At 39.7% G+C, this 24,925-nt stretch overlaps 1 protein-coding gene across 6 annotated transcripts in view; it reads right to left on the reverse strand.

The window, feature by feature from the left end:
- SIK3 (SIK family kinase 3) overlaps window positions 1-19,507 on the reverse strand; it is a 243,932-nt gene extending 224,425 nt beyond the window's left edge. For 4 of the 6 annotated variants that reach the window (XM_079105415.1, XM_079105416.1, XM_079105413.1 and 1 more), the window contains exon 1: window positions 19,199-19,507. In XM_079105415.1, the coding sequence (XP_078961541.1) occupies window positions 19,199-19,471 (273 nt within the window). In that variant the 5' untranslated portion in view covers window positions 19,472-19,507. The remainder of the gene's footprint in view (window positions 1-19,198) is intronic. The other 2 variants (XM_079105412.1, XM_079105411.1) reach the window with 1 other exon arrangement.
- Window positions 19,508-24,925: the final 5,418 nt, after the last annotated feature.

Genomic DNA, 24,925 nt, shown 5'->3' on the forward strand with positions numbered 1-24,925 from the left:
CTAAACTGAATTCTGTGTAACACTCTCAAGTAATATCTTTTTAACTATCTGCTGTGACAACAAACGGGTGCCAACACAATTATGCTGATGCTTTTCTGGCACCTTTCTCTTTCTCTTTCTCTCTGTCTCACTCTCTCTCTCTCTCCTATATTAAAAGACTGTGAGAAATTATTATTCTACTACAAATTCCCAAAATTATAAAATGATAGTTTTAAAAAAGACAATTAGGAAGTCAAACCTAAGAAATCAAGCCAAAACTAAAAATGTTAGAAAGGACTCTTCAGCAAGTAACACCCCTCCCCAAATCATTTCTACTGTATAGGCTGACTCTCAGAATGAATTAAATGTTTAATGAGTTAAGTGTTCCCTATGTAATAGCAAAAAGTTTTACTATGGAAAATTGCAGTGTTTGTCAAATTGTGATGCAATGTATTTATAAGTGTTTAAGACTGGTCTTCCAAATATACTTTAAAGCTATAATCATAATAAAATTTGTACACTTTCAAAGCAAGGAAGGACAGTACTACAGAGTACAGAAATATACCCAGCTACCTGTAGGGAATTTGTAAATGATAAGGTAGCTTTTTTAGTCAAGAGGAAAAGATGAATTATTCAATAAATTGTGTCAGGGCAAGCTAGTTAGTCGCCTGGAGAAAAATGAATGGAGGGCCTCTTATGAGGCGAGCACTATGCTAGACACTGAAAACAAGAAAAAGAAAAAAATAAAGACAATCCTTTGCCATCTTGGAGAGAAGTCAAATGGGAGGAAGAAAGCCATTAATAATCACAAAAATAAATCTAAACTTACAACTCCAACAAATTCTATAACTAATCCTTACTTTATTTGGTTTATACTAAAATTCACTTCATATGAAGCATATATTTAAATTTAAAAACAAAACCATAAAAGTATTTGAAGAAAAGATGGGTAAATATTTTTATAAGATTGGAATAAGAGAAGCCATCAAGAAAAAGAAAAATGAAAAATCTGATTAAAAACATAAAAATGTTTACATTTTATATATGCACATACACAAAGTCAAAATAAAAGTATCAAAAAACATCTGTTACTTTTTTTTATTTTTATGGATAGGAGGGAAGTTCTGGGGACCGTGAGCAAGTGCTCTACCACTGACCTACACCCTTAACCCACAATCTATTTTAAAAGGTAACTAATCTCCCTGATATTCACAAAGTTATTACAATTAGTGAGAAAAGGCCAAAGCCCAATGGAAAAGTAGACAAAGGATGCAAATAATTCCAAGAAAAAAAAATATGAATAGCCAACAGACAAATTAAGTGATGCTCTTGCACTAATAAATATGGACGAATAAAAAATAAAATTACTTTTTTTTATTTTCACTTGACAGACATCCTAAAGAAACTACTTGCCTGGGTTAAAGATAACAGAAAAAGCATTGTTTTTAATTAATTAATTTTTTTTTTTTTGGTACTGGGGGTTGAACCCAGGAGCACTGAGCCACATCCCCAACCCTTTTTAATTTTCTTATTTTGAGACATGCTCTCACTAAGTTGCTTAGGGCCTCACTAAATTGCTAAGGCTGCCACAAACTTCTGATCCTCCCACCTCAGCCTCCCAAATTGCTGGCATTACAGGTGCACGGCACCATGCCTGGCATCATCATATACTTTTAAACTGAGCAAATTAGCATGGTCTTACTTGAATGCTCAATTCGGCAACATCTTCAAAATTTTAAGCACTCATACTCTGACCTAGGCAGTCCACTTCTAGTGAATTTTTCTGCATAATTACTGAGAAAATGAAGAATCTAACTTCAAACATAGATCCTAACATTTTAAGTATTATGATAAAAAAGAACACATGGCTGGGCACTGTGGCATAGTACAAAGAGTAGGGACTATCTTCTTGGTTTCTCAAACCTAGAAAACATTGCTGAAAGAAACTAAAGAAAAAAAGGAATACTCCATTTGCATGAATAAGAGGACTCGATGTTGTTACAATGTCAGTTACCTCAGTTTGATCTACAAATTTAATACACACCCAGCCAAATTTCAAGTAGACTGTTTTTGCAGACATTGATAATATGATTCTGAAATAATAAAAAGGATCTATAATATTCCAAACAACTCTGGGGGAAAAAAATTGGGCACTTGCACGCATACCTATAATCACAGCTCCTAAGGAGGTTGAGGTAGGATGATTACAAGTTCAAGGCCAGCAGGGACAACTTAGCAAGACACTGCCTCAAAAATAAATAAAGAAAGAAAGAAAAAAAAAAGGTAATTTAAAAAATTTAAAAGGGCTGGGAATGTAGCTTAGTGGTAGAGCACCTCTGAGTTCACTCCCCAGAACCATAGAGAGAGAGAGGAAGGTAGAGAATACATAACTTCAGGTTAGTTAACTCTAGGTCAGACTTAATAAAGCTCTTGCATTTTAAAAAATTTAAATAAATAAGCCTGAGATTTAAGAATCATATGAGAGGCTGGGGTGTGGCTCAGTAGTGGAGTACTTACCTAGCAAGTGTGAGGCACTGAGTTCAATTCTCAGCATCACATATAAATAAATAAATAAATAAGTAAGTAAGTAAAATAAAGATCCATCAACAACTAAAAATATATAGAGAAATTTAAAAGAGAATCATATGAATAGTAAATAGTGCAATACCAACTAAATCACATAGAAAAGAAATACGAGCACAAGTATACAAATATAAATGTTCAGGAACATTAATGGATGTATAAGATAATAAAAGCTGGGAAAAGCCCTAAAACCTATCAATAGGGTGCTAGTTAAATAAATCACAATATATTTATAAAATGAAATATTCTACAGCCATTAAAATGATTGGGACTGCAGCAAAAATAAAAGAATGTTGCGGATACTTGACTGAATGAAAAAAGCAGCAAAATGGATATGTGGCATGATCCTTTTTAAACAAAAAACAAACTATTAACATGAACAGGAAAATCTACAAAATATTAACACTTTCTTTGTTACATATTTTATAAAGTTTGATCATTTTATAAGACACAGTATCAGACAGAGATGGATGTTTTTAACAATTTTGAGGCTAGAAAGTGTCCTGAGAGTTAGGTGAAAATAGGTCATACATGCAGAATAAGCACATAATCAAGTAGAAGACATAACTTCAGAGTTAGAATAACTATATAAATTAAAAAACTAGAAAATCAAAATTAAAAACTATTATTCTACAAACAAAACTACCAAGAAAGTAAAAAGATAATCCACTGAATGGGAGAAAATATTTGTAAATCATATGTCTGATAAGGAATTTGTGTTCAGAACATAGAAGAACTCTTACAATTCAACAATAAAAAGATAACCTGAGCTGGGGTTGTGGCTCAGTGGTACAGCACTTGCCTAGCATGTGTGAGGTGCTGGGTTTGATTCTCAGCACCACATTTTAAAAAAATAAAATAAAATAAAATAAAGGTCTATCAACATCTAAAAAAATATTTTTAAAAAATTTTTTAAATGGACAAAGAACAGAAACAGACATTTTTAGCTGGGCATGGCAGCCCAGAGTCTCAGGAGGCTGAGGCAGGAGGATCTCAAGTTCAAAGCCAGTCTCAGCAACTTAGGGAGGCCCTAAGCAACTTATGAAATGTAAAAAGTGCTGGGGATGTGGCTCAGTGGTTAAGTGCCCCTGGGTTCAATCCCAGGTACAAAACTTAAAAAAAAATAAAAAAAATTAAAAAAGACATTTTTCCAAAGGAGATACACAAATGGTCAGTTAGCATATGAAAAGATGCTCAATTATCCATTAGGGAAATGATACCACTTCACATCCACTAAATGACTAAAATAAAAGAGAAAGTTAAGTTTTGCATGTAGAGATACTACATACATTGCTGGTTAAAATGTAAAAATGGGGCAGCCACTTTGGAAAGCACTTTGACAGTTCCTCAAAAAGTTAAACATGAAGTTACATATGACCAAGCAACTCCACTCACAGGTATATACTCCCCCAAAAAAGGAAAACACACAACCCACAAAAATTTGCATGTGAATGTTCATAAAAGCATTATTCACAATAGCCACAAGGTGAAAACAGTACAAGTATACACTGATTCATGCAAGGATAAACAAAATGTACTACAGCCATACAACAGAGTATTAACCAGGGTTGGGGATATAGCTCAGTTGGTCGAGTGCTTGCCTCACATGTACAAGGTCCTGGGTTCAAATCCCCAGCACAGAAAAAACAAAAAAAAAAAAGAATATTAACCATAAAAAGAAATTCCAACATATGCAGATGAATGAATCTTGAAGAAATTACGCTAAGTGAAAGAAGTCATATACAAAAAAATCACATATTGCATGCTTCTATTTACATAAGATGTTCAGAGCTGGCCAATCTATAGAGATTGATTAGTGGTTACAAGGGCTGGGAACAGAGATTTCAGAAATGAGCAGTGATCACTAATGAATACATTTCATTTAAGTGGAACAAAAATGTTAGAAAATTTGTTGTGGAGATGGCTGTAAAATTCTTTCAGTATACAAAAAAAAAATTAAATTGGGTAAAATGTATTGTATAAGAACTGTACCTCAATAAAGCTGTTGGAAAAAAAAATAAGTAAAAAAGAAACTGGAAGTTCCATGAGGTTAAGTGATGTGCCCAAAGTCAACTACTAGCTACTAAAATCGAATTGGAAACACATTCTCTGACTTCCCCCAGGGCTCAGTGCATTACTACAGATTGTCTCAGGCAACACTGGTAGGCCAAAAAGTTCTTCCAAAGGGATGAAAAAGCAGAAAACATTGATACTGGCATAAGAAAAGGAAGAGGAGTTTAGGTAACACAACTGAAAGGTGGTTTTCAAAATTCAATATGACTCCAAAATGGATTCTTTGCCTACAACTTCAACAAGTATTGATAAAATGATTATTAATGATGTGATTCAGTGTAACAGTGCTCCTTTTACTACGAGCTCAATTAGAGCAGGGCACTGGATGCAGCTGCTGACTCGAAAGGAAGGAGGAAAATGAGATCAGAAGAGCCCATGGACTGAAATCACTAGCTCCTCTTGTGTATATGTCAGCGACCAATGAATAACCCGCTTCAAACAAGTTATTTTATTCCTGAGGACTGGAAAATTCTTTTAAAAGATCCCATGCCTTTCCAACATTTACATACATAGGCGCTACTTAGGTATAATATGTAAAAATGGTGTTTCTGCAGCTGACTTGGACACAAAGACCACTGGCAGAATACAACTACCCCATTTGACTAGAATCACAATATCTCTGTTGATGTAGAAATGGAAAGTAAGCCAAGAACATACAATCACTAAAAACATTATTTTGAGGGTTTAAAAAAATGAGCTACTAAAAAAACTTATCTATTGTCAGAACATTGCTTATGCAACATTAGAACATTTTGACAGAAGGAAAGGACAACAGGAGGCAGGAAGCAGAAAGACAGAAGTAAGAAATCCTGCAGGTGCCCAACTAATCCTAATAAGAAACACACAGCTCTTCTCCTGCCTTCCACAATAAAAACAATTCTGTTTCTCATGGCATATGAACCAAGATTTCTTCTGCCAGTAACAGAAAACAACTTACTACATGAAAATGTCAACTTGTTCCATGGAACACTACATTGGCAGTGAACAGATATAAACCTTTTAAGCTAAAAGAGTTCGGGCTGTTTCATCACCAATGAAATCGATGACTTTTTAACACTATTGGCCCTTTATCAAATTCAGTTCAATTCATGCAAACTCTAACATAAGTGGTCAAAAATACCACCCTGAAGTATATATTATAAATAATAAAAAATTCTATAAAATAGTTTGTCCTCAAATTTCTAACGGTTTTAGCTTGTTTATAATTTTAAATTAATGCAGCAACTCTCTTAACCTACATTAACTTGGCCAACCTGCAAATATAATTAATACTTCCTCTTCTCTCTGTAAAACAAATGATGCCCACAACACACAAATTGTCAGAGTTAGGGATATAACTCAGTGGTAGAATGCTTACCCAGCACGCACAAGGCCCTGGGTTCAATCCCCAGCACCAAACACACACACACATACAGAAACTGGCCTCAATTAACAACTCTAACTACTGTCTGACTCCTGGATACTTCTATTGTTATATGTATGCATATCAGTAATTAATGGGCTTCTTCCAAACGCATTTGTATCATTTGTTCTTCTTGTTATAGTTATGAATTCAATCAAACGTCACAAACTGATGAAGAATTAGGGAGGAAAAAGCAGAGGTTTCTATGAAAAGTTAAGTTGAATACTTAAAAAGATTTGTTAAAGTCAAATTAGATGTGGATAAGACAGGTGTAAAAGACTGGGGGAGAGGATCAGAAAAATCAAGAGGGATTCTGTGCTCTCATCGCATCACAAGTGCTGTTAAATTAGTATTTTTCTTTAAAACTGGAAATTATAGTGAATTTTGGATGTTTAATGTAAACAAGACCAAAGAACTCTAATCAGGACATACAAAGAAAAGGTCTTAGCCCTACAACAAATATTAGCCAACGTTTCTTAGCTTGCAAGGAAAAAGATGGGAGGGGAAACCTGTAGAATAAAAAATACTTTTCAAACATAAAAGATCTGGATCAACTATAATGTATGAAATTTGTTTACATGATAATTCAAACAGGTATGTAATTTAAAATAATATGTGAGGCAATCAAGGAGATTTTAACACTGATTTGATATTTAATGATATTAAGGAATTCTTATTAATTGTTTTAGGTAAATAATCATACTATGGTTATGTTTCTTTGAAAAAGAATCCTCATCTACTTACAGATACAAGCCAAAATATGTATGGATTTAATCAAACAATGTGCTTCAAAATCTGGGAAAAAAGGGGAAGTGGGAAAGGGCATAAATGAAAGACTGGCCATAAAATGAGAGCTGGTTAAGCTGGGTGATAAGTCAATGGGCCCATGAGGAATCACTATACTATTCTTTCTACTTTTGTTTATGTTGGAAATATTCTAAAACAAACCATTTTAAAACATTAGTGCATGAACGCACACCTCTGATTTCCATGCTTTATCAGTTTTTCCCCTAATTAACTAAGCAAAACCATTAACTCAAATTCATTGTGCAAGAGGACTTCTATTGGAAATAAAAGAGGCTATCATCAGTTGCCCAAATACAGGTCACTCCACACAACAGTGGTAACCCCAAAACATGCTAAGAATGATATCCTGAACCAGCCTAAATGCTCTTGTAAATCTCTTAAATAACTCATAAGGTACAATGCATAAAGCAAATCCAAACATGATAGGGAGGCTACTGTTACCATATTTATTCTCACCATTATCTCCCTCACAATTTCATTCACAGTCTTTTCACCATAAAAAAGGAGCACCAATTTATGACCTTCATTAATCTGAAATTCTCACTCAGATTTACCCAAGAACAGTTATTTAAAAATCAAAGGTTCAGGTAATCAGAGTGTATTTCTCATCAGCCTTCTTTCTTTCCTTCAGCAATTTCTCCAGTACAGGTTTATGTCCTTTTGTGAAAGATCAGGAGAGAGTGATGATTCAAAAAAGCAAGTGAAAGGTCAGAGATACACGTATTCATTCTCCTCTTTCTTTTTCTAGTTTGGCTCAGGGAGAGATGGATCAGACAGCTGCTATACTGCTCCTCTGACTGATACTGTATCTAGGCACTAGGTTTGGAGATGCAGTAGGGACTTAAAAGCTGTACACACCCATGCCAACGAAGGCAGAAGTGGAGATAGATAAGATAAAGAGAGCCAGTGTGGCTGGCTGTGAGACAGGTCTTCTCACACACTGCTGGGGAAGCTAACCCCGGTGTAATTTTTCTGGAAAGCAATGTGGCAATATACATATCAGGTGTCTAACAAACATGTGTTCCCTCTGGCCCAGTAACTTCACTTTTAACAATCTATCCAGAGCAAAAGAACAGAAACACATCAAAGACTCATGTGCAAATATGGTCTTCACAGCAAATTTATTAAGAGAAATAGCTTAAATTAGGAAAAAGTTCCAGGAAAATACAGTAGTCATATCATAGAAAAGTATATGTCAATTAAAACTGGTAATTACTAAAAGTTTCTAATTATGCGAAAATGCTCAAAAGGATGATGGAAAAGAAAATATTGTATCAACATGAACCTATTTAAAAATATATAGATACGGTTGGGCAGTGGTACACGCATGTAATTCCCGTGACTGAGGCTGAGGCAGGAGGATAACAAATTCAAAGCCATCCTCAGCAATTTGGCAAGGCTCTAAGTAACTTAGTGAGACTCTGTCTCAAAACAAATACAAAAAGGGCTGGGCATGTGGCTCAGTGGTTAAGCACCCCAGGTTTAATCCTGGCACCAAAAAATATATGTGTGTGTATACACACACACACACACACACACACATATGCGCACAAGTCTTTTATAATATTAATAGTTATTGTCTCTGAGTGTCAGGATTATGGGAGATTGTTTTCTTCTGCTTCTTTACACTTTTCTCAATTTTCCCAAATTTCTTCCATGGACACAAAGTTATTTTTATAATCAGAAAAAAATGGACAAGGTATAGAAGAGAGCCAAGTAAAACAGACACTGTGGTTGGTGTAAAAAAATTTATTATGGACTGGGGGTATAACTCAGTAGTATAGCACTTGCCTAGCATGAACCAGGCCCTGGATTTGATCCCCAACACAGCAAAAAAAGCAACAAAAAGAATATTATGTTTAATACCTCTTGTCTTTCTTCCACTCTATTAGGGTCAAGCTGCAAGCAGTCAACTGCTCTTTTAATTTAACTCCTTGTATCCCCTCACAAGAATAAAATCTATCTTCTTGACTTCTAGTTGTAGTCGCTTTTAGCATACAGATGATACACAATAAATACTACTGCACTGATCCATTAAAAGTAAGGATCAATTAAAAGTAACTCATTAAGATTACTGGCATAGTACTGTATATCTATAATCCCAGCAACTCGGGAGACTGAGGCAGGAGGATCACAAGTTTGAGGCCAGCCGAGGCAAGTCAGTGATACCCTGTCTCAAATTAAAAAATAAAAAGGGCTGAGGATGTAGCTTAGTGACAGAGCACCCCTGGGCTCAATATTCAGCATACACACACCCAGATTACTGGTCAATGACAGAAAAAAAAATTGTTTCAATCAGATTACTTAGTATAAAGAAAAGAACAAGTGCCAGGTATGATGGTGCACGCCTATAATCCCAGCAGCTTAGGGGGCTGAGGCAGGAGAATCACAAGTTCAAAGCCAGCCTCAGCAATTTAGTGAGGTCCTAAGCAACTTAGGGAGACCCTGTCTCTAAATAAGATAGAAAACGGGGTCTAAAAAAGGGGGTGGAATGTGTCTAAGCTAAGCATCCCTAGGTTCAATCCCCAGTAAAAGGAAGGAAGGAAGGAAGAAAGGGAGGAAGGGAGGGAGGGACGGAGGGAGGGAAGCAACTCAACAGTGTGAAGTTATATCAGGAAGGGCCAATAGCCTGACAATCTGCTAGGTCTCCAAAGGAAGAGTCTCCAAGGCAGAAGAGGGAAAACTGGAGGCACTGGCTGACCATACTAACGGAGCCATCTCAGGGAAGTAACCCACTGGGAGCCTGGATACAAAAGAACCTTCCATTCAAAATTAGAGACAGCCAGGCACAGTGGTACACACCTGTACTCCCAGTGGCTCAGGAGGCTGAGGCAGAAGGATCACAAGTTCAAAGCCAGACTCAGCAATTTAGTAAAGCACTAAGCAACTTAGCAAGACCCTGTCTCAAAATAAAAAATAAAGGCTGGGGATGTGGCTCAGTGGTTAAGCACCTCTGGGTTCAATCCCCAGTAAACAAAATAAAATAAGAAGCCTGGTGTTCATGGTACTGGCACCAAAATAGGGATCAATGGTAAAAATAGAAGACATGGAGACATACTCACATAGAGATTTTTTTTTTTTTTTTTTTTGGCGGGGGGAGGATACCAGGTATTGAACCCAGGGGCACTTAACCACTGAGACACATCCCCAGCACTTTTTATTTTTTATTTTGATACAGCATCTTACTAAATTGCCCAGACTGGCTTCAAATGTGTAATCCTTCTGCCTCAGTCTCCCAAGTCACTGAAATTACAGGCATGTGTCACCATGCCAAGGTCCATTTCTAATTTTTTTTTTTGATGCTGGGAATTGAACCCAAGGTCTTGTGCATGTGAAGCAAGCACTCTACCAACTGAGCAACACCAGCTCCCATTTCTGTTTTTTTTTTTTATTTTATTTTATTTTTTTAGTTGTAGATGGATTTATTTATTTATTTATTTATTTATTTATTTATTTATTTATTTATTTATTTATTTTTATGTAGTGCTGAGGATCAAACCCACTGCCTTGCACCTGCTAGGCAAGTGCTATACCACTGATCTACAATCCCAGCCCCACATTTCTATTTTTGATAAATAATATTTCAATAGATTATTGAATGGATAGATGCAATAAATTAATAAAATTCCTCTTAAAAATATTTAGCCTCAAGAAATGTGGCTAGCTAGTCAAGTGTGATGACGCACACAGCTGTAATCCCAACAGCTTGGGAGGCTGAGGCAGGAGAATCTTGAGTTCAAAGCCAGCCTCAACATCTTAGTGAGACACTAAGCCACTCAGCAAGACTCTGTCTCTAAAATATATTTTAAAAAGGGCGGGGGGAGTTGGAGATTGGCTCAGTGGTTAGGTACCCCTGGGTTCAATCCTTACTACCAGAAAAAAAAGAAAGAGAGAAATGTGGATAGCTAACCCAAATTCTTACACTCAGTTCTGTCTGGTGAGAGTAGTAAGAAGGAAAGCACACTGCTGGTAAGCAAGTGCTAGAACTGAAACTAGGGAGGAATCTGATAATTTCTCATAACTTCCTAATCAAAACCTAAATTTAGCTTAAAATAACTGGTCAAAAGTATCCAAGTTTGTGAGCCCAGCCCACACAGACAAACTTAAACAGGTGATGGGTTTTCTTCTTCCTTTTCAATTTCTGAGAAGTGTAAGCTAAGTATTCACAATCTGATTCCTACCTCTTTGAAAAGCCTAATTCTGAGATAAAATACTTAACAGTGGCAGAGCTCCTTACCTACTGTGGATCACACATATGATAATCAGAAATATGGTCCTAACATAACTTCATGATGGCTTGTCCAACAGTTTTGTACTAGCTGATGGGATTCTACTCTGAATAGATCCAAAAGGGGTTCTAAAAGCGGGTCTTTCAAACTAATTCATTCCAGACTGCAGAGTTTTCTCAAAGACACTGTCTAGGCCATTTATTTAGCAACGACTTATCATAAAAGGACAAAAGCCAATGAGACTATGTATAATGTTCATCCTCTATATACTATCAGTCATGCAAAGGACACTATGATCATATGATTATACCAGAAAGGGATAAAGCTACTCACCATTTGGAGAGGTCAGGGACTCACCTGATATGTGAGGTCATTCATGTGAAGAACAGGTATAGCTTTCAGACCAGAAACTAGAACCAAATTAAGAGGAACCCTAGATATATGGTTCTCTCAGACCTCACCTATGTCATCAAGATATGTATCTAGGAAACCGATTCTTTTAATGAGTTATAAGATGGCATCATCACTGGAAACTGGTAGTGATCTGGTAAGCAAGGAGCCCATCTAAGAAAATTACCTTCAAAGGTAGATCAGTTCAACCCAAAAGCAAAACTACCCATATTCCCTGGCTAGATAAGAGTATCACAAGAAAACTATATAGAGTTTTTGTCACTGTATTTCCTGTGTTTATTTCTTTCTCTGTTTACTTCCTTCATATTTGTCATGTCAAGGAGGCACCAAGAGTATCAGAGTAGGAGATCTTCTGAAGGCAAAGCAGGGAGGACTGTAAGTGGCAGAATGACAATGGCATAATGACAAAGCACAGGTGAAGTACAGTGCTGGTATATTACTCTTCCTCCATACTTGGAGGAATCTCACTTGTTTATATAGCTGTATCTTGTCTCTCCAACAAAAGGGCAAGTGCTCAGAGGGCAAGAATAATGTTTTCTATAATTAGAAACGTCAAGGGAGATAACTAGGAGTAGACACCTGGATTCTTTTCTCTGTTTTTTAAACTGGGGATTGAACCCAGGGGTGCTTAACCACTGAGCTAAGTCCCCAGCCCTTTTTATGTTTTAGTTTTAGACAGGGTCTCACTAAGTTGCTTAGAGCCCCATTAAGTTGCCAAGGCTGGCCTCAAACTTACAATCCTCCTGCCTCAGCCTCCCAATTCACTGGATTACAGGGTATGCCACTGTGTCCAGCAGGTACCTGATTTTAATTCCAGTTTCCTGACTAACTAGCTATAGGACTCCAAGAAAATGAGAGGAGATATGGAAGATAGCCATGAACTTAATGAATAATTGGTCTAAACAACTTTGTCTATTAAAACTGGAGAATCTAAATTCTGTTAAGTCCATCTTTCTAGACCCTGGAAAAGAATTGGAACAGAATATCTCAAAAGTCTTCTTTGTGCCCAACGAATGAACAAATATTTGTTGATTGATTATGTTTAGCTTATATGCAAAATGTATGGCATTTTCTTAAACGGTGAAATAATATATTAAGTTGTTAAAATTGACCACTTCATATGCTTTAAAAAACACATCAGAAAAAGATTTTTTTTGCCCTTAACCATAAAATAACCAACATGAATTTTAAAAACAAATATTAAATTATGTCAGTACTCTGCTTTGATACTGTCTAATGTCAATCCCCTGTATCATGCCCAATTTCACAAAATAGCCTACAAAACTTATATAATCTGGCCCATCGACCTAACCTTTCCCTTACCATTCTACCCCTTGTTCACTAAGATACCCTAGCACATGACTTTAGGTCTAATCTTTAGATAATCCAAACTCATTTCTGTTCTCAAGGACTTTTGCACTTGCTATTCCATCTGCCTAGATTGTTGTCTTCCAAACCTTCCCAGGATGTTTTTACCTCATCATTTAGGTCTGAACTCAAATATCACCATCCTGAAAAAGCCCTCCATAACCACTCTATCTGAAGCAGCACCCCTCCCCAGACCTCTAGATCTAACCATTTATGTACTTATTCAATACTACATGAAAATTAAATATATATGTATGTATATACATATACATATATATATATATATATATATATATATATATATATAATTTTTAAACATGGCTCCTGTCCATCTCCACCTATGTGAAAGCAAGCTCCAAGCAGGTGCTTTTTTGTCTCTCTTCTTCATTGGTATATTACAGAGCCTAGAACAGACTTTGACAAAATAATTGCATTCAGTTAATAAGTGTTGAATGAATGGACGGATGGATAAGGAAAAGACTCCATCTCTTAGCAGATATCTCTTAGGCATTTTTATAATTACAGAGACTCCAGTGAATAGAGAACATTTCTTAATCTTTTTGACGTGTCCATTTTGTTCTCTTTGGTGCCATGAACTAGAAAACATCAGCCAGATTGATGCCTGGAAAATGAAAACAGTACTTCTGGCACAGAAATAACTAGTCTGGGCACCTCTGGCTTGAGCCAGATCTATGACTTTCTAGGGAGCTGGCACCAAAGTCAGAATGTTAAAATAAACATCTTGGATGCTGAAAGTGGAATACTGGTATTTTGACTCTGAAGACTAGTCCCAATCAGTCTTATCTCTTCTCCAAGTTCCAAAAAGTTAGTAACCCCATCAAAACTATGTCAAAATGAGCTTAGTCATCTTTCAATAGTCACTTCTAGATTGTTTAAGGAATGGGACTGTCTTCCTCAAATGTATTCAATGTAAATCTTGCTTTCAATTTCTTTATTTTTAAATATTTTTTAAGTTGTTGATGGACCTTTATTTTTGGTGCTAAGAACCAAACCCAGTGCCTCACACATGGTAGGTGAGTGCTCTACCACTGAGCCACAACCCCAGCCCTCAATTTCTTTTTGACATAATTATCTTTTCTAGTTATGGCAAAGATTATTGTTTTCAACTTCCTAAAGGGCACATGCATCATCTCATCTGTTTCATTCAACTCTTCCTTTGAGGTAAAAATAATGCTTTTAGCCCACTCTGAGTTATTCTCGTGAAAATGAGTTTGCAGTAAAACACAGCACACAAATGTGTTCTAGCTGGTTAATATTTGGAATGGATTCATAGGGCAAAGTGTTTTCTCTGTGTAATTTTTAAAGTTCAGATCCTAACCTTGGCCTTCTAAGTAGTACACTACACACAAGTGCAAATGTGTTCTTAAGCTTATAGGAACACTTTTACATATTTTCCACCAAATTTAAGCAAATCTCTGGAGAAAAGATTGCACTCAAACTGTTTCATCATCAATATGACAAAAATTAGTTACACAAAACATAATGAAAATTCAAGGCAGTCCAAAGAAAAAGTCAAGTTAGTTTTCATTAGATAAGTCTCATAATTGTTTGAAAAAATTTGAACCAAGCAGGGCACAGTGGCACATGCCTATAATCCCAGCAACTCAGGAGGCTAAGGCAAGAGGCTCTGTTTAAGGCCAGTCTCAGCAATGTAGCAAGAACCTGTTTCAAAAAAAGGAATAAAAAAGACTGGGGATGTATCTCAGCAGTAAAGCACCTCTAGGTTCAATCCCCAGTACTACCCTCCCCCCCAAAATAACAGTAGTTTAACCAAGTCAAAAACTGCATTTTTAAAAATACCAATTTCATGAGATTAGTCAGCCCATATCCCACAGGAACTAAACCCAAGATATCTCAAAGGGGCACCTAAAATAACAATTTTTTTTTTCACCATGAAAGCATATCATCATACCCAACACTGAAGGCATATACAGTAATAAACTCTTTCTAAGGAGTAAAAAGCAAAAAAAAAAAAGGCGAGTATATCATACTTATTTTGGTTACTATAGCACCTGATGATGATGATGATGATAACATTTATTAAATGCTGACTAAACATGAATAGTTTTAACAAATCTTCCTAACACCCAAACTTATAAGTACTATTGTCACCCCATTTTACAGATGAGGAAATCCAAAGCACAAAGAAAAAATAACTTCTCATGGCCCAAGTTCTCCCCATCACTAAGCAATAGAGGATTCAAACCAGGCAGTCTTAACCAAAGCTGACCCTCTTACCACAAACCAATAATAGGCAAGTGATGCATATTTACTGAAATACAGTTTAAAAGGTTTTTGATTTGTTGTGTTTTGTGCAGTACTGGGAATTGAACCCAGGGGCATTCTATCACTAAGCTACTTCCCAGTCCTTTTTATTTTGAGACAGGGTCTCACTAATTTGCCCAAGCTGGACTTGAACTTGCTTCCTGTCTCAGCTTCCAAATAGCTCAGATCACAGGTGTGTACTACTGCACACAGCAATTTAAAAGTATTTAACCAAAGATTTTTAGTCATGTATACTTTTTTAAATGCATACAAATGTACCTACTCTTGGTTCCCATTAGTCTAATTAGCTTGAAGGTATAATTAGTTACATGAAACAGACTATAAGCAACCTGAAAGCAGAAAAGCTTTTTTAAAATTTTTTTCAATGTTGATAGACCTTTATTTTATTCATTTACTTTTATGTGGTGCTGATGATCGAACCCAGTGCCCCACATGTGCTAGGCAAGCGCTCTACCACTGAGTCACAACCCCAACCTAGAAAACCTATTTTTTAACCTGTTTAATACTTTATAGTGTTCTACCTAAAGAACAGAGCCAGAGAACCTTATGGTAGGCTCCTCCCCCAAAATAAAAGGAAATCAAAGCAGGTAGGACAAAGACAGGGCGAGCTGCTGACCAAAGTATGTCACAGATGAAAATTCACTCCCCTGAACTGTTCTGCAGCGACGCTCTAAGCACTGCAGTGCTGCCAATATGAAGTCTGAGCTCATGAATGCCACTGCTGCAAAAGTACACAAAAACCAAATAGGAAGATGATATCCTTTTCTCCACCGATTTTATTCATCCCAGGATCCTACTCTAGGAGGTTTCAGAGTTAACAGGATTTGGGAAAGAGCCAGCTTCACCACTTATTGTTGGATGGAGTACAGTAGCTTGGTCAATAAATGAAGTTTACTTTAGTGTCTCAGTCCTTGGAAAGGGTCATGTAAGAAAAGGTGACCATAAATATTTCTCCAATGTTCAGAAAATACCTATTACCTAACCCCTTTAGCCAGCACAAGTATCATCTGAATTATCTGAGTCTGATTGTTAATTATGGTTATAAGAAAAACCCAGACTATTCAATGACCTACAGGGGGAAAAGGAGAAAGGGAGGGAGGGAGGGAGGGAGGGAGGAAGGGAGGAAGGAAGGAAGGAAGGAAGGAAGGAAGGAAGGAAGGAAGGAAGGAAGGGAGGGAGGGAGGGAGGATGGATGGATGGAAAGAAAGAAGGAAGGGAATCACACACCTCAAAAACACACACACAAAAAAAATACACTTCAGAAAGAGATGTGGGGCAGGGGATAACTCATTGCATTCAACTGACCTGACTGCAGAAATAAGATAAATGCTGCAGGGTTGGGGTTGTGGCTCAGTGGTAGAGTACTTGCCTAGCATGTGTGAAGCACTGGGTTCAATTCTCAGCACCACATATAAATAAATAAAATAAAGGTCTATTGACAACTTTAAAAAAAATTTAAAAAAGATAAATGCTGCAGTGCATGGGGAGAAAAATCTCTACCTGAGTAACTGAAGTAGCAACTCCTGCAACTTCTAGTACCTATGCACCTTCCCCACCATTATATAACAAAACCATGGCATTAATAGGCCATCATACTGTATGTTAACAGCTGCTAGGCACATCTAAGCTGTCAGCAGTTGAGAACCACTTCCAAAGTGAATTCAGATAAGCAAGGAGCAGGCCAAAATATGTCCATCGTTCATCCAGAGCACATGACAACTCCTTGTGAATTAAGCTTCACTCATTCCGTCATAGTAATTTAAGCAGCAAAAGATAGGGTACTTGTAACTGTAACTAGGAAATTGCACACTGCTACAGAAACACAAATGAGTGCTGGTATGATCTCTTCACACATGCAACTCATTGTCCAAGCCACTTCAGTCTCTTTCAAAGTCCTGAATATTTCCATACATAGGAATTGCATAACTGTATACCACAAATGATCAAAGATAAAAACCAACATAAACAGTGACACCCGTTCATAAACAAGCCAATGTTTTAAATGCTGCAGTTCTAAAAGATACCAAGATCTCAGGAAAAAAAAAAACTACAAAACACACACAAAAAATTAGAAAGCCAGCAGACCAGCCATAATTAGGCACTGGCTTTGCTGACTACTGAACATAGAAAAGTCTCTTTTAAAAATAAAGCCAAGAATCAACTATTTGCAATTACATTTACAAAAACATTCACCCCTAGACAGGAAAGTTATAGTTTTTTTTTTTTTTTAATCAATATTTTGGTATATCCAAGAGCTGAAAGATTCAAAAATTTTTAAATCATTAAGACCATAAACCAGGCAACCAATTAAGTTCATGGAGTCAATTCCCCAGAGCTCAGAGCAAAATAATCACAGAAGCACAATGTGATTACTTAGAAGGGGGGTGGGGACCACACTGTTTATAAATTTGGCTTAGCTAACAGTAAACAGGACTGGAAACACTAGGGGTTGAGGAGATGTATCAGAGTCTACAGGCTCAATCTAGTTCCCCAAAGGGTCTGTGGGAACCATCAGGGAGTATTGGACTTGGGTGCCTCATTCAGCTCTGATCTGAAGACTTGACTAAAAACTGACAAAAAGGATGAAGGGGGCCCTCCAGAGGAAGTGAAACTGACCAATCAATTGCCACAGCTACCCACCCTGTCACCTTGGTAAGAAGGGCCCCTTGTAGTCTGGCAGAGAGAGGGACAGGAGGAGGAACTTCAGGTTGCAAATGAGCAGAAGACCCAGACAAGCTACTGGCTTCTGAAAACAAGTGATTGCCATAAAAGCAAAACCCCAGGTAGGTCATGACAGCCAGAAGCTAGGCTGAGGAGGTGAGGGGAATTGAGGTGGCTTTGGTAGGAAGCAGCAGCAGCTCTAAGGGTTCTTCATTTGTCAGGCTGAAGGAAAGCACAAACTGCAGTTTTAAATATAATGAATGACTACATTAAAAGTATTCATTCAAGTGAGATACCAAGCAAAGAAAAATTCTGGAGTGAAAATGGGCTTTGTGGGTTCTATCAAAACTACAGGATTACAAAAGTGCTACCCATATTTCCTCAAAAGGGGAATTTTATATGTATACATATATGACTTCCTAATTGACCTTGGTCAATTTCACCACTATAGCTCCTCAAATCCCTTGGGAACCAAAGGGCCCAAGGAGTATAATCCTCTGGTGTCTGGGTTCCTCAGTCGCAAGCTTTGCCCTCACCACTGAAAGCCCACCCTGGGTTCCCATAAAGCCCAAAATCCCAGACCCTCCAACAACTAAAAATATCCAGCAACCCAGCTCTCCCAAATTGTTTAACCCTTGATTCGCTAGTGCCACCATAAACCTGGGCCCCTTCCTACTGACACACAAAACAGTTTTTATCCTTATTTCCCCATTTGCTTCATTGCTCCTCCAATAATCGAGTCTCTCCTTAGGATTCCAGTTGCACTATCAGTCTTTGATGATCAAATGCGGATTCCTGTCATAATGTGCCAGATCTCATACCTCGCAGTGCCCTGCACCCACTACAGAACCCCAGTCCATGCTCCAGCCGTCCCGGGGCCCCTCAGAAGCCCAGGTCTGCCAGTTTACCCTCGTCTTCCCCCATCCCCCTGGTCCACATTTCATATGCCCCTGCCCTCATTCCCTTACGATTTCCTAATTGCGGGTTCCGGAGTCTTCTCTGCTTGCAGCCTGCCGGCCCCCTGAGAGTTCCAACCCCATCTTTCCAGTCACCCTTCTACTTACCCTCCACGCAGCCCTGAGGACCCCCTTCCCGCGCCCAGCTGCTCGGCTCCGGGGTCCCGGGGCTCAGTGGCCCCCTTCGCCCCTCCGCTGTGGAGTTTCCCTCTCCCGGCTCCGCCGGCGTTTCTACCTTCTCACTCCCCCGCCGCGACAGCCCCCTGCCCGTCTCCCTGGCCCCCAACGCTCTCCCAAATGCCAACCCACTCGCTGCCCCGACCCCTCAGTCCCGGGGGTCGCGGATCTCGCCTGGCTCCGCCACACTCCGATGATCCCGGGCTGCACAGACCCACAGCCGCCGGGTCCCACAGCGCCAGTACCTTGGCCTTGGTGACGAGGTGCGTGGCCCGCTTGACCACAGCGAAGTTGCCCTTGCCGATGGTGCGGTCGATCTCGTAGTAGCCGATGCGAGCCGGCATCGGCCCGCGGGAGGCCGGGGCTGCGGGACGCGGCGGGCCGGCCGCGGGGGGCACGGCAGCCGGGGCGGCCGGGGGCCCCGGGGCGGGCGGAGGCAGCAGGCGGCCCGCCGGCCCGGATCCCCCAGCTCCGGCCACCGCAGCCCCGCCAGCTCCGCTCGCCGCCGCTGCCGCCATCTTGTTGTGCAGTGAAACCTCCGGGGCCGCGGGGAGCCGGCTGGGGGGGAGGGGGCAAGGGGGGGCGGGAAAAGGAGGGGGGGCCTGATAGACGTCACTCCGGGAGGCGGGGCTCCCGCGCCGCCGGGCGCCCGGCGCCATGGCAACCCCTGGTCACGTGCCGACGCGCGTCACTGCCCAGAGCCATGGCAACCGTGACCTCACCGGCGAGCTCGACCTTCCCGCGTGGGCCCCGGTTCCTTAGGCGCTAGCTCCCTGGTGCCCCCGTCTGGGGAGCAGGCAGTGCGAACCTCACGCGTGCTGGCAACTTCAAAGCCTCCGCGGCGTTTCCCGAGTTGAGGAGGCATGATGCCCAACCCAGAACCGATCCCCGCTTGACGCTGGAATCGCAGTGACCCCAACTGTGATCTCTGCCCCAGTTCGACAACACCCAACCTCCCTTATAAGTATTTCCTCATCACCAAAAATACCAGCCTTGTCCCACTTTAGCCCTTGAGGCCACAGAGGCAGGAATAGCTACAGTATTTAAGCAACTGTAACCAAGTTAGTAGCAAGGCAAACGAATTGTTCAGTAAAATTCCTTCCTCTTACAAAATCAGCTCACGCTATACAATCAATTTAATTGTCGCCGAACACAGGAGAATGGGGAAACTAGGATTTGCGTATTCCAAGGCGGAGAAACCAGCCCAAACACGCATTCCAGTCATTGGGTGGGTGAGGGCCAGAGAAGTACGTCATTTTCCTTCCCACCACCCCCGTCTCTGAACAGTTCTATAGCTAGATGTCTGAGTGTCTGCATGCTATTTCTGTTGTTGGATAACTCGGGTGAAGCAGTGCTGCACATTGTCTGGTGAGCCATGTCGTACTTAAAGATGAACAGTCAGACAAAATAAGTAAATAGTAAAATAAAAATTCTGTCCTCACTAGTGACTCTCCAAGAACACTAAAAGTGATCAAATTAATAATTCCGGCAATAAAACTCGCACCCCTTTTTCTTCTCTCCTCTATTATCTGACAATTCCACACTCTCCCAGGATGCCCCCCATTCTTCCCCTCCACCGAGTAGATCAGTTCAGCTGCCTTAGGTGAGGATGGGGGTTAGGAAATTGGGCTGTCAATGGGACATAGCCTTTGGCAAATCAGGAGAGGAAGAAGGAAGACTGTGAGCACACCGATGTTAAAATTCATCCCTTCAGTTTAGTCCTGATCCATCCACTCCTACGTCTCTCTTCATGCCAGGTCCCTGCATGTACAGTATTTAAAAATACTAGGAACACAGAAAGTGTGAGAAGCAAAACATATGTTTACTCTCTCTGACCAAAGGACATTTCCTAGTGCTCCAATTTCCCATCTGACTATGAGTAATGATTGGGACTAGGATAGGACAGAGGGGTCATCCCACAATCCTCTTGAATCAGTTCCCTGATGGCTGTTCCAAATTGCCAACACAATTAACACTAATTGGCTCTTTTACAAGCAAATAAGGATAAGGATAATGTGGGCCTCCCTTCTTGCACTGGTTAAGCCCTTTCATCAATTCAGTTCACTCAATCCCAGATAAATGATAGGGTGTGGCCAGCCTCTCTCACCACTTCAAGGCCCTAACCTGCCTCTAATAGGGACTATAACTTTGATCCTGTGTCCCAGAGGTCCAGTTTTACCATTGTACTTAGGGAAACCTAAGCTGGCGTGTAAAGTGAAGAAAAAATTTTTCACTCTGGAGGTTGCAGAAGCAATACTTTCACTAGTGACTATACACTTTCGCAGAGTGTCCTTCACTCACAGAGATAATTTGAACATCAAGTACAACTTTTCAATTCTGCCTCAAAGGTAGCAAAGACAACAATGGGGAAGACCAAGAAAATGGAGCATTGGTCTGATTTCCAAAGAGAAGAGGCAGACACCCTTGTTCCCTGATAATGACCAGAAAGTACTCATATGTGTGTCATTCCATTTATGTTCCCAGCCCATATGGAGTAAGGTTGATAGGTAATGTGTCCAATTTATACTTGAATAAAGACCTGCTGGAGATATCCCTGAACAGTACCTTTTGATCAGAAGAATATAAAAAAATTGGGGAGGGGATTAATCAAAGGAAATCATTAGGGAAAAAGAAAAATTGTGCTAGATATAGTGGCACATGCTTATAATCCCAGTGACTGGAGAGGCTGAGGCAGGAGGATCACAAGTTCAAAGCCAGCTTCAGCAACTTAAGGAGGTCCTAAGTAACTCAGTGAGACCCTGTCTTTAAATAAAGTACAAAGAAGGGCTGAGGATGTGGCTTAGTAGTTAAGTGTCTCCAAGTTCAATACCCAGTACAAAAGAGAGAGAGAGAAGGAAAATTGTTTGGCTGTATATATTTGATATACTGAGTATCAAAAACTGAGTTATATTTTGGGAGTTTCTCACAGTAAATAATTTGGGGGCTAGAGGGTGTAGCTGTGGTAGACATATTCTTAGCATGTTCAAGGTCCCAGAGTTCAATCCCCAGTACTGCAAAAGTATAATAAGAATGATAACAATTTGCCAGGTATTATGCAAAACGGTTTACACAACAACCCCATGAGATGCATGATATTTATTCTTCCCATTTTACAGATAGGGAAAATGAGGTACAGAGAGAGGGATTAAGGGAATTGCCAAGGTCATAGAGCTAGAAAGTGGTAGAACTGAGATTCAAACCCAGGCAGCCTACCTCTGGAACCTGAGATCTTTCCCGTATTATAATCCCTGTCAAGGTAGAAACCAATAGGAAAAGCGGTTTCTCCAGAAGCCCAGGTGACTGAACTCAGTTTAGACCTACCACCATAGTTTGGATCAGAAATGTATTAAAAACTTGGTCACCCAATTAGTACCACTGGGAGGTGGTGGAAGCATAAAGAGACAGAGCCTAGTAGGAGGTCTTCAGATGATTGAGAGCCTGTCCTCAGAGGCTTATGTCACCTGGGACTCCTCTCTCTCTCTCTCTCTTGCTTCCTAGCCATAAAGTTCTTGCTGAAAGCTATGTGCTTGTCCCCAAGGTCAATCCAATAATAAGGACATGGTTTTGAGAAAAAGGGAAAAAAGAGGTTTATCGCTTTGCTAGCAAAAGAGAAACATAGGGGACTCCTATCCCGAAGGCTGTGGTTCTGCCCATCGGCAGGAACAGGGGACTTTTAAAGAGGTGATTCAAAGGCTACATTATACGTGTTCTCTGTTGGAGTTGTAATTCACTTGTTAATTTGGGAGATAGTTATTGCTGAGGTCTTCTGGTGCCATCCCCAAAGTCTGGATTACTTCCTTCGAATGGTGGGTGTGTACTGAGGGACAGATAATTCTGCCTAGGGCGGGGAAGAAAGGTAATCCTGTTTCCCCCCCGCCGAGATTAGGAAGGGAGAGAGATTAGGGAGGAGCAGGGAGAGAGGAAGAGAAAGAAACATGTCCATTTTAAAAATAAGTTGCAGTGACAGAGCAGCAAGGGTTATACTCAAAGCATAAAGTGGACGCTGTTACCAAGTGAGCAGTTTTACTCCACCACGTGCTCCTGTTGTAATGTGCTGTCTCTAACCACAGGTCCAAAAGTAATGAGGCCAACGAGTCTTGGACTAGAACCTCCAAAACGGAGAGTCAAAATAAACCTTTTATCTTTATAAACTTATTGTCTCAAATATTTGTTATAGTGACAGAAAGCTGAATATCATATCCAGAAAAGAAGAGGATCTTGAGAAATCCTAAAAGCAGACAACACAGGCAAGGGAAGCATATGATAACAAAGAACGGACTGCAGACTAAATGAAGTACCTGTGATGGCCTCACTTGTAAATGGCATTCCAAAGAAACTCACTGCTTATTGTGTAACAGAATTGCTGCCCTCATTTGAACAGGCCAGCAGGTGTGCTGCAGACTCAGAGGAGGGGCTTGAGGGCTGCATTTATAGAGACCCTGCAGTCCAGGGGAAAGGCAGAGAGCTAGCCACCACCCACCTACCAATCTGCCACCATAATCAACTCACTGTTTTCTGCACAAGCAAAAGATAGATCCAAAGATACAAAGGAGACTTTTTCCAATGTAATATCATTGTATCTTGTTTCCAAGATTTGAAAAGAGCAGACCACATTAGCAATTTCTAAAAGTACTACAAAACCTGAGGACTTAAAGCCTGACTTCAGAATGGTATAAACTGTGGGAAGTGACACATTAACTCTTTATGAGTTTAAAGGCCCTTAGCCTGTGTACAGGGTAGTTTACGAGCAACCAGAAAGAAAACGGCAGCCTCACCATATTCTTCCATGGTCTCTAGAGCCATGAGGACCTTAGAGAAAATTCAGTCCTTTACATTGGCCCAATTCATTCTTGCTCTGAAAGAGCTGACATTGTGCAAGCATTCAGTTGATACAGAAGTGTTATTCAGAAATTCAGAATGCTAAAAAATAATATCAGAGAATATTTACATGCTACTAGTTTCCCAAACATGAAAATTACTATCTGATTATAATTGAGCCATCACATAAAAATCAGGTCACATTGGGCACACATTGAACACTCCAAATGCCCTAGTTGTCTAAGAGGGCTGAATGTACCTTCTCTCTGTCAGGGCCATGCTCTGCATCACCACCTTAGTTGTGTGGTTTTATCTCTAAATTCTCTCTCCCAGACCAACCTAGTCACATTCAAATGTTGCCCCTGGGTATCTAGAAGCAAGTCTAAGCAGCCAGTTCTTACCTAGTCTCCGCTATAAAGTATCATGGGAGGGGCTACAGGTAGCTAAATAAGCTTTCAGTCAAGAATTTTCTTTTCAATTTGCCCACATTTTTATTTTCAATCTAACCATTCAATCTACAACACAGAACATAAAAATTATCCTTACTTTTTGTATATATTCTAGATGTGGTTTAAGTATTTTTAGACTGTTATTAAATATCCTTTCAATCATCCCCAAATTTGTTTTCCAGTACTAGAGATCAAACCCAAAGCCTCAAGCATGTTAGGCAAGTGCTCTAAAACTGAGCCACATCCCTGGCCCTTTTTATTTTTTATTTGGGGATAGGGTCTCACTAAATTGCCCTGGCTAGCCTAAACTTGCTATCCTCCTGCCTCAGCCTCTGGAGTAGCTGGAATTACAGAAGTGTACCACCACACCCAATTTCAGGCATCTTTAAGGATGATTTTTTTAAAAAAACATTTTTAGCTGTAGGTGGACAAAATACCTTTATTTTATTTATTTATTTGTGGTGCTAAGGATGGAACCAAATACCTTATGCATGCTACGTAAGCACTCTACCGCTGATCTACAACCCCAGTCCTTAGAGGATTTTTTTTTTTTTTTCTGTGTTCTTTTTCTGTTTGAGACAAGGTCTTGCTGTGTTTCCCAGACTGGCTCAGAACCCCTAAGCTCAGGGGATCCTCCTGCCTCAACCTCCGTGGTAGCTGGGACTATAAAGAAGCTAATGTACCTTGGGTTTTTGTTTTTTGTTT

This window comes from Sciurus vulgaris, assembly GCF_902686455.1.
Source record: "Sciurus vulgaris genome assembly, chromosome: 11".
Lineage (NCBI taxonomy): Eukaryota > Metazoa > Chordata > Mammalia > Rodentia > Sciuridae > Sciurus > Sciurus vulgaris.